The sequence below is a fragment of the Panthera tigris genome, chromosome B1 (genome assembly GCF_018350195.1).
Source record: "Panthera tigris isolate Pti1 chromosome B1, P.tigris_Pti1_mat1.1, whole genome shotgun sequence".
In the NCBI taxonomy this organism is placed as follows: Eukaryota; Metazoa; Chordata; class Mammalia; order Carnivora; family Felidae; genus Panthera; species Panthera tigris.
This window is the reverse complement of record NC_056663.1, coordinates 196,887,649-196,901,391: the sequence shown is the minus strand read 5'-3', so window position 1 is coordinate 196,901,391 and position 13,743 is coordinate 196,887,649. Positions and strand designations below refer to the sequence as shown.

The window sequence follows — 13,743 nt, the reverse complement described above, 5'->3', positions numbered from 1 at the left end:
CCTAGAAAATCCATACTTTATAGGGCTGCTGGAAGGATCCGGTGAGATGTTATACGGAATGTAACGGTTCTCTGGAGGGGTTTACGGTGAAGAGACCCAGCCAGGTTCCCGTCACTTGCAAAAATGATTAAACAAATTTAACCGTAACTGCGGAAACCCCAGAGACACAAAAAGCAAACTTGGAAAGATTTCAGAGCCACTGAGGTGGCTGGAGTGATGAGGGACTCGTCTGTGGATCAAGGGAGGCGCCATTTTAGGCACTAGGAGCCTGGGCGTATGTAGGTAAGGCCTAAGGGCCTGCAAAGCTTTAGTGGCAGATATATTCCTAGAACCTGGCTCCCCCTGGGTCCTTAGTCACAGGCTGTGCCTGTGTCTCACCTCTCAGAGCAATTAAAGCTGCTGCTGGGGAACAATACTTTTTAAAAAGCTTTCCTAATTATTTTCATGTAAAGCCAGGATGAGAAACATTGCGCTAGAATGTATAGCCTGTATTTCAAGAGAAAAATAGGGTTGTGGGTGCCTAATTCTGTCGGGTACAGATGGGACACGATGTTTAGGCGTTTTTCCTTCCTTCCTGTGCTGTGACACATATTATCCTAGGCGCTCGAGAGAAATCTCATACCTCCTCCCCTCCACTCTGTCACAGGGGGACGCTCATGTTGCTTGCACAAAGAGGGGAACTCAGAACTATTTAAGAGCTTTAGGCGGCTATACAGCCAGAAGTGGCTCAGCTGGGACCCAAACCTCGTTTTTTTCTGTGTGAAGAAACAGAAGAAAGATCAAATCCTCTTTTTCTCCACACCGAACAACCTCATCACCTCTGCTATTTCATTCATCCTATTTTCTATCTCTTTACTTCTCTGCGTTTTGACCAGTTCCTACACCCATTAGCCTATTTGCTCAGGAGTTTCAGGGATGGTACATTTTACGTTCCCGAGTCTGATGATGCCACTTCCTGGGGTTGATAGCATGTTGCCTTCCTGTCTCTCGTGCTTTGAAAATAGATATCAAAACAGAGCAAATGTGGGGACTCCCAGCCTGGCTAGGACCCTCTGGAAGCTGCAGAAGGAAATACATGTTTATCAGACACGTACTATGTGCCCAGCCCTGTGCTAGAAACTACACACCCCAACCTTTTGGGGGTGCGTTACCCCCTGCCCCCAACCTTTTGGGGGTGGAACAGACTTGTATCCAAATAATTATATGGTGTGGGGAGGGCACAATAGGACACGGCTCAAGGTAATAAGAGTGCAGTAGATGTGGGTCACAAATATGTCCTGGGCGGGCACAGTTGAGAGCTTGGCATGAATCATGTGTAATTCTCATGTTAGCCCACGATGTGGGTGGTCGGGGCTACTGTTATTCTCACTTGACCGCCAAGAACCGCTGGGGCTGGGCGAAGGTTAGTGTGTGCCTTAAAGCAGTTTCCCGACCTTTGCACTCTTGACTTTTCAGGGGTTATTATTCTTTGTTGGGGGTGGGGGGCTGTCCTGTACACCGTGGGGTGTTTAGAGGCCTCCCTGGCCTCTACCCACCAGATGCCAGGAGCATCCCCACTGCCCGACTCGTCACAACAAAATAACGTCTCTGGACATTGTTGGTTCCCCTGGGGGCAAAGTCACCTCTGGTTGAGAACCATTGCCCCAAATCTGCCAGTGCAGAAGAAGGAGAGCCTGAATTTCCACCGGGGCATTCGGAATGGACTCCTGAGAGCTTGTGGCCCTGCCCATGCTGCTAGGCAGGTAGAGAAGCCCACAGAGGGGGGGAACTTGCACGGGGGAGGAGGAAGGGAATGGAGAACGGATGGTCTCAGGAGGCTGCAAAGGATGAACAGATGAAGAGACGTTCACCAGAAAACTGAGGCAGAAGTGGGCATTTTAGGTTCTTGAATGTTCCCCATCAGAACCAGTGATGACTGGGTTTTCCAGAGAAGCTCAAAATGTGCCTGATATTTTGAATTTCTGTATCTATGAAGATTCAACTGACTGAAGCCGCGGGCCCCAACCGGCTGATTCAAGCTTGCGGTAAGGAAGCATCGTTCATTCCATGTAGGAACAAGAGAAAAATGCTAATCTCTGTTCTGTCTTCTAAAACAAGGCAGTTTGGGAAATTCCAAGTCTCTTGGGGGGGGGGAAAAGAAGTCCATTCACAGTTGCTAACATTTTGTGATTGTCGCTGGGTGTCAAAGGTCCCGCACGTTTGGGAGGGGGGCTCAGTCATCAGCTGATAGTACCAGAGAGGTGGCTTTTTAATTATTTGTCCTAACGGCAATAATGTTTTCGACAAGTGGGTTATATTCCTTCCGCCTCGGTGGTGAGAAGCTGGGGGCCGGTATTGGTCTGCAGAGTCTGAACCCCTTTTTAGATTTTACATAAAAAGTTCTGATTCTGTTCTGGCACTTAACACTTTCTTTAACGACTAGTTCAGGTCTCAAGTGAGCCTTTGGGGCAATAACTCATTTTCTTACAAAGAAGATGTGTTTTCTGTTATAGAATCGGACTGCAGGCTTCTAAGACCCTTTTCCCTCAAGGCATCTTTGGCAACTCGAGGCACAGGAGCAGGGAGCCTGTTGGCAGGGGTGGCTGGTGGTCCTTGTCGCCCTCCCCTGCCCCCCCAGCCTCCCTGGGCATTTCACCAGCGACAACCTCAAACCTGTCACCTGGGTTCTCTCTGGACGTCGGGAACGGCGAGCCTCTGAGGGAGGGGTGACCAGCTGCTCTCCGGCTGGGGCGGCAGGGGCTGGTACTTCTTCGGAAGAATGCCAGGTGGCCTGAGGGAAGAGTCACAGTGAGAATGTGATCAGGTTTGTTGCACAGGTGGCTCTCCAGACAGCCCTGCCCTCTGCGTCCCCAGCTTTGGCCCAGAGGTCAGTTGTGGGGTGCCCCGATCCATTTCGGGGAGCCCCGGTTGTCAGAAAACTGTAGTCATTCTCCTAATGAGCCTAGAGCCCCCTCCCTGCTGTGTGCTCGTCCGTCTGGTTCTGTTTCCCAAAGGGTGGGATGGAACCTTCTGCAGGGTGTCATAGGTTTCTCAATACGCCGAGTTCTAGGGAGGCTGGAAGACGTGAGCTCTGGAAACTCCCCAAAGAAACAGGAACATGTCTGAAGGTCAGTGAACGGCTCACTCACTCACTTATAAAGCATACCGGGTGCTGCTGGCAGAGGCTGGAGATACAGACAGCAGAGACCCAGTCCTTGGCTCAAGTCACGTCCCGCTAGTGTGGCAGAGAGAGAAGCCACGAGAGGTGACCAGCAAGGCGTGGTACGCTCTGTGTCCTCCTGGGGCCCATGGGGGACAGCAGAGCGGCCGACTCACCCGGAGTCCGAGAAGTCGAGGCTGTTGTTCTCGCCTTCATGGGTATGTGTAATAAAACGATAGTTGTATTTCTGTATATACGATATAGAAAACTGCACGTACATGCCCAAATATGTACCACACCTTGTAAGTTCCAGGAACACATTTCCTAGTGTAAGTACCATCGGGGGGATTTCTGTGCTGAAAGGAGGGGAGAAGCGGGAGAGCTTAGAGCAGTGGGTTCACCAAGAACTGATGTGTGCCCGGATACGGAACAGAGGGCTGGGAGTGAGCGGACGGTTAAACGGATGTGTGAAGGCTCATTCAGACCAGCTCATATTCATTTTTCCAAGCCAACTTGTTTGTGGTTCTTTTCTTTTTTTTCTTTTCTTTCTTTTCTTTTCTTTTCTTTTCTTTTCTTTTCTTTTCTTTTCCTTTTCTTTTCTTTTTTAAAGTCTAGAGCTTTTCAAATTCTGGAACTAATCACTTAAGTGTCTAGCAAAATAAAATTTCTATGTCAAGTGTCTTACCGAGGAGGTGGGAAAGGAGTCTGCAAAGGAAAGAGAATCAGAAATTAAATTTATTGTTCGTTAAGCAGAACTAATGGTTAACTATTCGGGGGGTTTACAAACAGAAGTTAAAAATCCCAACCAAACTTCTGGGTTATATTTTTCAAGTGATAGCTAAGCCTTTACGTTGTCCACCTTCCTATGCTTCTAAAATACAGAGTGGGTGACAAACATGTTTTAACGATATCGCTTACCTTGCTTTCCTTTGCGGGTCTGTCTCCTAAAACAGAAGAGGAAGAACAGTGAGTTTATTGAAATGCCGTCAAGCTTGTTTTACGTATGCTTAAGTGGAAATCATTCCCATTGGAATCGTCACTCCTCATCAGGGAAATACAAATCAAAGGCGCACTGAGATACCACCTCACGCCCGGTCAGAGTGACTCAAATGAACAAATCAGGAGACTATAGATGCTGGAGAGGATATGGAGAAACGGGAACCCTCTTGCACTGTTGGTGGGAATGCAAACTGGTGCAGCCGCTGTGGAAAACAGTGTGGAGGTTCCTCAAAAACTTAAAAATAGACCTACCCTATGACCCAGCAATAGCACTGCTAGGAATTTACCCAAGGGATACAGGAGTACTGATGCATAGGGGCACTTGTACCCCAATGTTTATAGCAGCACTTTCAACAATAGCGAAATGATGGAAAGAGCCTAAATGTCCATCAACTGAAGAATGGATAAAGAAATTGTGGTTTATATACACAATGGAATACTGCTTGGCAATGAGAAAGAATGAAATCTGGCCTTTTGTAGCAACGTGGACACAACTGGAGGGTATTTTGCTAAGTGAAATAAGTCAGGCAGAGAAAGACAGATACCATATGTTTTCACTCATAGTGGATCTTGAAAAACTTAATAGAAGACCATGCGGGAGGGGGAGGGGGGAAATAGTTACAAACAGAGAGGGCGGGAGCCAAACCATAAGAGACTCTTAAGGACTGAGAACAAACTGAGGGTTGATGGAGGGTGGGGGAGAGGGGAAAGGGGGGTGATGGGCAGGGAGGAGGGCACCTGTTGGGATGAGCACTGGGTGTCGTATGGAAACCAATTTGACAATAAATTATATTTAATATAAAAAATTAAAAAAAAACTTCCCTAAATTAAAAATAAGAAAATATATAAGCATCATAAAAAAAATAAATAAATGAATAATCTCGATGATAATGTCAATTCAGGTCTGTTGAGGTCTTATTAGGTATCAGCACCAGGCTAAATATCTTAGTGATCTCATTAAATCCCTGCCTTTGTTCTAGAAGTGAAAAGACAGGGCGTGGGAAGTTACCCTTCAGTCATCCTGTAAATGGTAAAGAGTTCATTGTATGTGGCATGACTCACAAGATCCCCTCTTAACCACAAATTCTTTTTTCTTTTTTGAGAGAAAGAGAGAGAGAGAGAGAGGCAGAGAGAGAGAGAGGGAGAAAGAATCCCAAGCAGGCTACCAGAGCGGAGTGTGAGGCAGGGCTGGAACTCACAAACCTTGAGACCTGAGCAGAAATCAAGAGTTCGATGCTTAACTGACTGAGCCACCCCGGTGCCCCTTAACCACTAATTCTTGATTAGAATTAGCATTCATAGGGGCGCTTGGGTGGTTCAGTCGGTTAAGCGTCCGACTTAGGCTCAGGTCGTGATCTCACCGTTCGTGGGTTCAAGCCCCACATGGGGCTCTGTGTGGATAGCTCAAACCCTGGAACCTGCTTCGGATTATGTGTCTCCCCCTCTCTCTCTGCCTTTCCCCTGCTAGAGCGCTCTCTCTCAACAATAAACATTAAAAAAAAAGAATTAACATTCTTATATAACTATATAGTTATTTTATTATTTCAAATGCCTGCCTAACACCTTCACTGGACATTTCTGAGCAGAGGAGAATAGCATCATAGAATCTTCCAGATGGCAGAGTTTCCTCAAGCTCCAAAATCCAACTTTTATTGTAGACAAAAGTAAGGACAGTTGGTCAAGACCACCCCAGCCTAGGAAAGCCTGAATGAAGCCTGGGAACGCTTTTCCAGACTTCCAGGTAGTTTTAGTTCCACGATGCAGTTCAAGTCCAAGAGAATCACTGAGCTGCTGCTACCTCGAGCTCAGCGTAGAACCAGGCACTGGGGCTAAGAAGACAGCACGGCCCTTCCCTTGAAGGTGCTTATGCTTGTCCGGCTCAAAGACCAAGTTCTAGGCTCTGGGGAGATAACGAGGAGGGTGAGACCCTGTCCCTGTCGCCATAGAGTTTATACTTAAGAGGGTAGATGTGGATTGAAAACACTATTGGGGTGCCTGGTGGCCCAGTTGGTTAAAGGACTCTTTTTTTTTTTTTTTTGAAGTTTATTTATTTTTGGTGGGGGAGGGGGAAAGAAAAAGGGAGAGAGAGAATCCCAAGCAGGCTCCACATTGTCAGCAGGAGGGTGATGCGGGGCTCGATCTCACAGACTGTGAGATCATGACCCGAGCCACGATCGAGAGTTTGACCTTAGCCTACAGAGCCACCCAGGTGCACCAAGCGATCAACTCTCGATTTTGGCTGAGGTCGTGATCTCATGGTTCTTGAGATCGAGCCCCGTGTCGGGTTCCAGGCTGACAGCATGGAACCTGCTTGGGATTTTCTCTCTCCTTCTCTCTCTTTCCCTCCCCCTACTCGCGCTCTTTCTCTGTCTCTCAAAATAAATACATAAACTTAAAAAGAAAACAGTATTGAAGATGGGATGAGAATCTCAGAGAGGTCACGGTATTAAAGGGAACCATGGGAGACTTAAGTCTGGCATGTCAGAAAAAGCCTCCTTGAGAAAGCAACGTTTACTGATCTGTAAAAATGGAGGTGACGTCAGAGATGTTTATATGGCAGTGGGAGGAACTGACGAGAAAGTGTGGCTCCTGTCGTAGGTGACTTCAACCTTGGTGGATTACTGTTCTCACTGAGCTTTGTTTCCTTGTGTGTGAGACAGTGAAGCCGGACTGGATGAGTGGTTTTTAACCAGGCTCGGAAGGGCACCCTCAGCTCCTCCTGGGGAGTTAGGAGGGCTGGGGGACTGGTTTCTGACTCCTCCTCCCATGTCCCACATCACAGAGGGCTCCATTTTGATCTCCTTCCAGATTTCTTTTGGGGAAAGGTCCAGCTGGCCCAGAAGAACACAACACAACACAACACAACACAACACAACACAACAAATGCTTGTCTGGATGATTTCATAGGGCTCCTCCAGGTCTAAAAGAATTACTCAATTGGGCCTAATTATTAGTCTTTGTATCTTATTTTTGTGTTGGGAAAATACTTTTTAAAGAGATAGACTAGATTTCTCCGCACAAATTCAAACACGGATGGCGAACAGGAATCATCGATGTTCTTGGCATCATAAAAACGAAATAAGATCCAGGACGGATTTCAACAACAGCAGCAATCCGGTTAATGTTCGATCTTTGGCTATTTCAATGATGTTTCCCAAAAGCTTGGACCGCATGATGCCCTCTTAAGGCGCCAAGTCAAAAAATGTAAGATTGGGGCACCTGGGTGGCTCAGTCGGTTAAGCGGCCGACTTCAGCTCAGGTCATGATCTCACGTCCGTGAGTTCGAGCCCCGCGTCGGGCTCTGTGCTGACAGCTCAGAGCCTGGAGCCTGTTTCAGATTCTGTGTCTCCCTCTCTCTGACCCTCCCCGTTCATGCTCTGTCTCTCTCTGTCTCAAAAATAAATAAACGTTAAAAAAAATTTTTTTAAAAATGTAAGATTAACTTCCCCTCGCTTTATGGCGCGTTGGCTTTGCTTTTGGAGCTCGCTGGTGGACCATCTCGCTGTTCTTATTGCCTTTGCCTGTAAGCTGGATGTTGGCTTCCTAAGAGGCCTTTCTTCACAGCTATCACTATATCTTTGGGGGATCAATTCAATTTACTGGAAAAAAAATTCACTAAAGAGACAGAGTATCTGGGATTCGGTAGAAACTGTCCGTTTATCGTTTCAGAGGTATCTATCCCATTTGCTTCAGTGTCCATGGGCTTTGTAAAGGACATCTATCCTCCTCTTATTCATTGCTTGTTATTGAGCACATAGTATTTGTCCAGCATGGATTCATTTTTGATATATTTATTGATGCAGGTGTTGGGGAATATAATGCCAGAATAAAAGTTGTCACTCCCATGTAACTTACACTTCAGTGGCAGAAGATAGAAAACAAATAAGCAAAAGTACGTGATGACAATGACAGGTGATGACAAAGTGCTTCAAAGAAACGTGACAGAGTGAGGGGGAAAAGCAGGGGCATGGAGACAGCAGGAGCATGAAGGGCTCCCCATGTGTCACGCAAAAGAGATAGGGTATGGGGTGACCTTTTTAAAAACAGATCCCAGAAAGCCTCTCTGGTTAGGTGATGAGGAAACAGAGGCCCGAGGAAAGTAAGGAAGCACATCACATGACTATGCGGGCAAGAGTTTCCCGACATAGGAAACAGCAAGTGCAAAGGCCCTGTGGTGAGATGAACACAAGAGGGAGGTAGAGTGTGAGCGGTGACTGCAGAGGTAGGGGAGTGCCCAGATCACCTGCCATCATGTAGGCTGTGGTAAGAGCTTTGTCTTAAACACAGTGCCTCTTTTGTATGCACTGTTCATGTGTCCTGTGTCTTCTTATCATATCACATTTTCTCCGGCATCCCTTAGTTTCCCCCCCTCACTTCAAAACTTTTGTATATGGCATCAACGGTAACAGCAGCGGAGATCTCGACCGTATCAAATATGCCTATTAGTTAGTAATCGTCTACACAGTCAAGCTTCACTTGTTCGTTGCTTAGATAACTGGATCCCTGCAAACCAGCGGGTGAGAGTGAATTTCAGGGATTCTACAAGCGAGAAACCTGCATCAAATCAGCAAAGTGCTATGTCACACGGTGATGCGGCTTTCCTGATAATTCATAAAATCCAACCAGCTTTGTTTGGGGGGGGGGGAGGGTTATTTAATAAAGTGGTAACAACTCAAGCATTTGGGATAAGGGAAGAAGGTGAGATGTGGGAGCTGGGTCTCTGGAGTTTGAATATTGATCCTGCTGCTTACTCTGGGCAGCATCGCGGCAGGTGCTCGATAAATATTTATGCAACGAGCCAATGGACCGAGGAGCGGCTGCGCCTCCTCATCTGGAAAAGCGAGAGATGGCTCCTCCCACTTCCCTGGGATTCGGGTGTGGAACGAATGGGGTAATGCGCTTCAAGCACGTGGCTTTTAATGCAAACCCAGTTACAAGCATTATTGTGCGATGGGAAATTAGAGGGGAAAGAGCAGTTCGTTCTCCTTATGAAGTACACAGATCTTCTCCAATGCTAGGACATATTCTCCAATGCCAGGAAAAGCTCCCTATCTGTCTCCGAAGAAGTCACGGTTGTGATCTCCAAGGTCCTTCCCTTCTTGAAATTCAATACAGTGGGTTTCGCTGGGAGGAGGCTGCCGTGCTCGCCATCTGGTGGCCATATGGGTAACTAGCAGCATCTGCCCGGAGAGTGTCCTCATTCGCTCTTAGGTCTGCAACGAGATAGGTTGCACTTCCGCTGCTGCAAAACTTACTGTTGCTTCGGAGGTAAGGTGGTGAGGGGAGCAAAGCACGGCTGCGGAATCTGATGGACCGGCTTTGCTACCTCCGTCATCTATTAGGGAGCAATCGTGGAGAAACGGTCAACGTTGCAGGGTTCTGTGCAATCAGAGCGAAGCATCCTGGGGAAGAATCACAAGACCTGCCTGGGGTGCCTTGGAGCAGCCCGTACCAGCTCACGAGGGCTCGTTGCTAAGTTTTCGGGAATTTTGCAACGCAGTTGTTACACACCGCCATTATTACAAAATGAATTATTTAAGGTACGCTTCAGTTGTATCAGAGGCTGCCAAACTGTCTTCCAAGTGGCCGTGCCATTTTGCCTGTTCACCAGCAATATTTGAGAGCTCGTTTGGTTCCACGTCCCCGTCAGCATTTGGTGTTGTCGGTGTTCCGGGTTTGGGCCACGCTTACAGTAGAGTGTATAGTGGGCATCCTTGCTGTTTTCATTTGTATTCCCCCGACGAGGTCTGATGTGCAACATCTTTCCATACGCTTCTTGGCCGTCTGTGTATCTTCTTTGGTGACGTGATGTTGAGGTCTGTGGCCCATTTTTTTTTTTTTTTTAATTGGACTGCTGGTTTTCTTCTTGTTGAGTTTTTTTTGTGTATTTGTATTTTGTGTATTTGTATTTGTGTATTTGAGCTCTTTGTGTATTTTGGACAACAGCCCCTTACCAGGTGGGTCTTTTGCAGATATCTTCTCTCAGTCTGTGACTCGTCTGCTTCTTCTCTGGATACTGTCTTTCCTAGAGCAGAAGTTTGTAATTTTCAAGATGTCTGGCTCATCAGTGATTTCTTTCACGCGTCACGCCTTTGGTGTTGTACCTAGAAAGGCATCACTATACAGGTTTTCTCCTGTGTTATCTTCTAGGAGAGGTTTATGGTTTTGATTTTTCTGTTTACTTATTTTTGAGAGGGAGAGAGAGAGTGAGCACAGGAGTGGGGGAGGTGCAGAGAGCGAGAGGGAGACGGACGATCCAAAACAGGCTCCGGGCTGACAGCAGGGAGCCTGAAACGGGGCTCGAACTCATGGACCGTGAGATCCTGGCCTGAGCTGAAGTGTCCGGGACGCTCAACCGACTGAGCCACCCAGGCACCCCTATAGTTTTGATTTTTAATTTAGGTCTCTGATCCTTTTTTGAGTTAATTTTTGTAAAGGGTTTAAGGTCTGTGTCTAGTTGATGGTGATGATGGTGATTTTGCCCGAGGACGTCCAGGTGTTCCAGCACTATTTGTTGGAAAGACAATCTTTGTTTCCTCAGATTGTCAGAGATGAGCTGACGATATGTGGGCCAGTTTCTGGGCTCTCCATTCTGTTCCACTGATCCATTTGTGTATTCTTTCACTAATGCTGCACTGTCCTGATTCCTGGAGCCTTACAGTACGTCCGGAAGTAGGATAGTGTCAGCCCTCCAAGAATTTTTCTCATACGTTTTTTTTTTTTTTTTTTTTTATCAGAGATCTGGTTGTTAGACGTTTACCACTGCTCGTGGCACTGCTATTAATTAGCTGAGTGACTTAATACAAATTGTTTGGCCTCTCTGGGCTTTGGTATCCTTATCTGTGACTTAAACGTTGGGGGGGGGGCAAAGATATGTAGGATCCAAGAATGTGTTTCTTTAAATTTTCTTTTGAATGTTTATTTTTTATTTCTGAGAGAGAGAGAGAGAGACAGAGCATAAGCAGGGGAAGGGCAGAGAGAAGGAGACACAGAATCCAAAGCAGGCTCCAGGCTCTGAGCTGTCAGCACAGAGCCTGATGCGGGGATCAAACCCACGAACTGTGAGATCATGACCTGAGCTGAAGTCGGACTCCCAACCGACTGAGCCACCCAGGTGTCCCCCAAGAATGTGTTTCTTTTTCTTTTTCTTTTTTAAAAATTTTTTTTAAATGTTTATTTATTTTTGAGACAGGGAGAGACAGAACATGAACGGGGGAGGGGCAGAGAGAGAGGGAGACACAGAATCTGAAACAGGCTCCAGGCTCTGAGCTGTCAGCACAGAGCCCGACGTGGGGCTCAAACTCACGGACCGCGAGATCATGACCTGAGCCGAAGTCGGATGCTTAACCGACTGAGCCACCCAGGCACCCCCTCAAGAATGTGTTTCTTGATGGAAGGGACAATGACACAACAGCGTGGCAACAAACGGTATCTTTGAAATCATTCAGGTTGGGATCTAATCCCTCCTTTGCCACTTACTGAGTGACCTTGGGCAAATTATTCAAATGCTGTGGGCCTCGGGTTCTCTACATGTCTGTAGAACGCAGCTCATGAAGCAGAGTTCCTTGGATGTGGTCAGAATTACCCCTTAATAATAAAAGTAACCATTCTTTTATTATTAGATAAAATAATGCTTGTTTTTCACTTAGCTGCCATTCGACTTGTGTCAAACAGATACCATTTATCCCCTTTATCTATGAAATATGATCATGAAGATCAACGCTTTGGAAATAGACCAGGAGTGTAACGTTCTGTCATTAGAGAAATAGGCTCTGGGCAAAACTGGATGAAACCTGGCCTCAGTCACAGTACTTATTATGTCTAGGAGTCTTATGATACATGAGCATGAACCATTAGGATTGCAAGTCCTGGTGATTAATTATGGAAGAGCCTGAAGAAGCAACTTGGGATCCAAGTGGCTAATGCATATTTGACGAGGCCTGTTTGAGAAACCTCTCCCAGTTCGTTGAAACGTTCAGAAATTAGTTCTAATAGCAAATTACTGACACCATTCCCTGGGCTGGGCAGGGAGACGTTAAGGTTGGCAAAACCGCCGATACGAGAGGGATGTAACTTCTTTAACCACTGCTCAAATGAGACCAGAAAGGACAATTTTTAAGAGCATGTGCATCAACAGGCCCTTGAACGTGGGTTTTGACAATTGCATGTTGGGGTTGGTGGTGGATGTGGGATAGAAGCACCTTGCCAAAACAGGCCTGGAGAGAGGTCTTCTCTGTTGACCTGGGGGTCTCAGGGAATGGAGGGAGGGATGTCAGACAGGGCATGTGGGGGATTAAGTCTTCAGGGGATGAGGTGGGCAGCGGGGGTGGGTGGGTTTATGTGTATTAACAACACCCATAGATTCACAAAATGCTGGAGACCATTGTGTTCTGCTAATTCTACCGATGGGATATTGAGGCCCAGGGAGGGACTGTCATTTGCTGAGATTTAGAAACAGAAAGAGGGGCACCTGGGTGGCTCAGTTGGTTGGGCGTCCGACTTTGGCTCAGGTCATGATCTCGCGGTTCGTGGGTTTGAGCCCCGCGTCGGGTCTGTGCTGACAGCTCAGAGCCTGGAGGTTGCTTCCGATTCTGTGTCTCCCTCTCTCTCTGTCCCTACCCCCGCCCCCCCATGCTTTGTCTCTCTCTCTCAAAAATAAATAAACATTAAAAAAAAAATTTAGAAGCAGAGAGAGAGATGGGGCCAGAAGCAAGCAAGCCAGGACTCTCGACTCGCCTCTCCATAAGCCCCCACCTGGTGGGAGCGTGCAACTGAGGGTCACAGGCTCCTTTCTGTGCTGACAGCTCTGTGGTCCAGTGACACCTGGCAATGCTGATTTAATGCCCTATAAAAATGGGCTAAATTTTAGACTTAATAAATATTGACTATACATCCACTATGTGCCCAGCACGGTGCTAGGTGTGTGATTTAATAAACTTTGATCTCTGTGATTGAGGAGACTAGCCTGTTTTTGTATTCACCTACGATATTTATTTTGTAGGCTAAACACGAGCCTGGATGCAATATGAGATGGTTTTAGCTTAGGGTCAGGAAGACACCCAGGGAGAAAGGCGGAGTCAGAGGGAGCCCAGAACCCTGCGAATCAGTTCGGTGCAGTAGCCCTTTGTGGAGGGTCCACCGCGGGTCAAGGCCTGTGCTCTAGATTTTTCCCTGGTTCTCACCTTTCAAACAGACAGATGTCTTATGATGTAGCTGGCATTTCCTCCATTTTATAGAAATGGGGAAGAACGTGGAGAGGTTAAGTTCCTTGGAGTTTTCTTATTTGGAAAACGATTAGGATGTGAATCCAGGGCTCTGTGTCCCCAGGACCCACATTTAGGCAACCACGTTTCAGCTACTTCTGAGCATCAAAACTCATGTTTAATTTGCCCTGAGGTCTCTGTCTCCCTCCTCAGTCCAGTGTCCCTTGCTCCCTGGAGACACGATTCTTCCCCCCGGGGCAGAATTAAGGATGCACTCTGTTGAGTTCCCAGAACACTTAGTGTTGGCTGCGCCAGACTGTTGGGCTCCTCATGGTCTGAGGTCTTATGCTATTCAGTGCCCTGGAACAAGTAATTTTAAACAAAGTGACCTTCTACTGTGGC

The 13,743-nt window shown here is 47.0% G+C and overlaps 1 protein-coding gene across 1 annotated transcript in view; it reads right to left on the bottom strand.

Annotated features, from left to right (window-relative positions):
• Positions 1–13,743, bottom strand: part of CLNK (cytokine dependent hematopoietic cell linker) — a 62,219-nt gene that overhangs the window by 34,650 nt on the left and 13,826 nt on the right. Inside the window, exons 5-7 of the mRNA XM_015534697.2 lie at positions 4,058–4,083; positions 3,825–3,844; positions 2,660–2,770 (exon numbers count right to left, since the gene is read on the bottom strand). Coding sequence (XP_015390183.1) covers positions 2,660–2,770; positions 3,825–3,844; positions 4,058–4,083 — 157 coding nt within the window. The remainder of the gene's footprint in view (positions 1–2,659; positions 2,771–3,824; positions 3,845–4,057; positions 4,084–13,743) is intronic.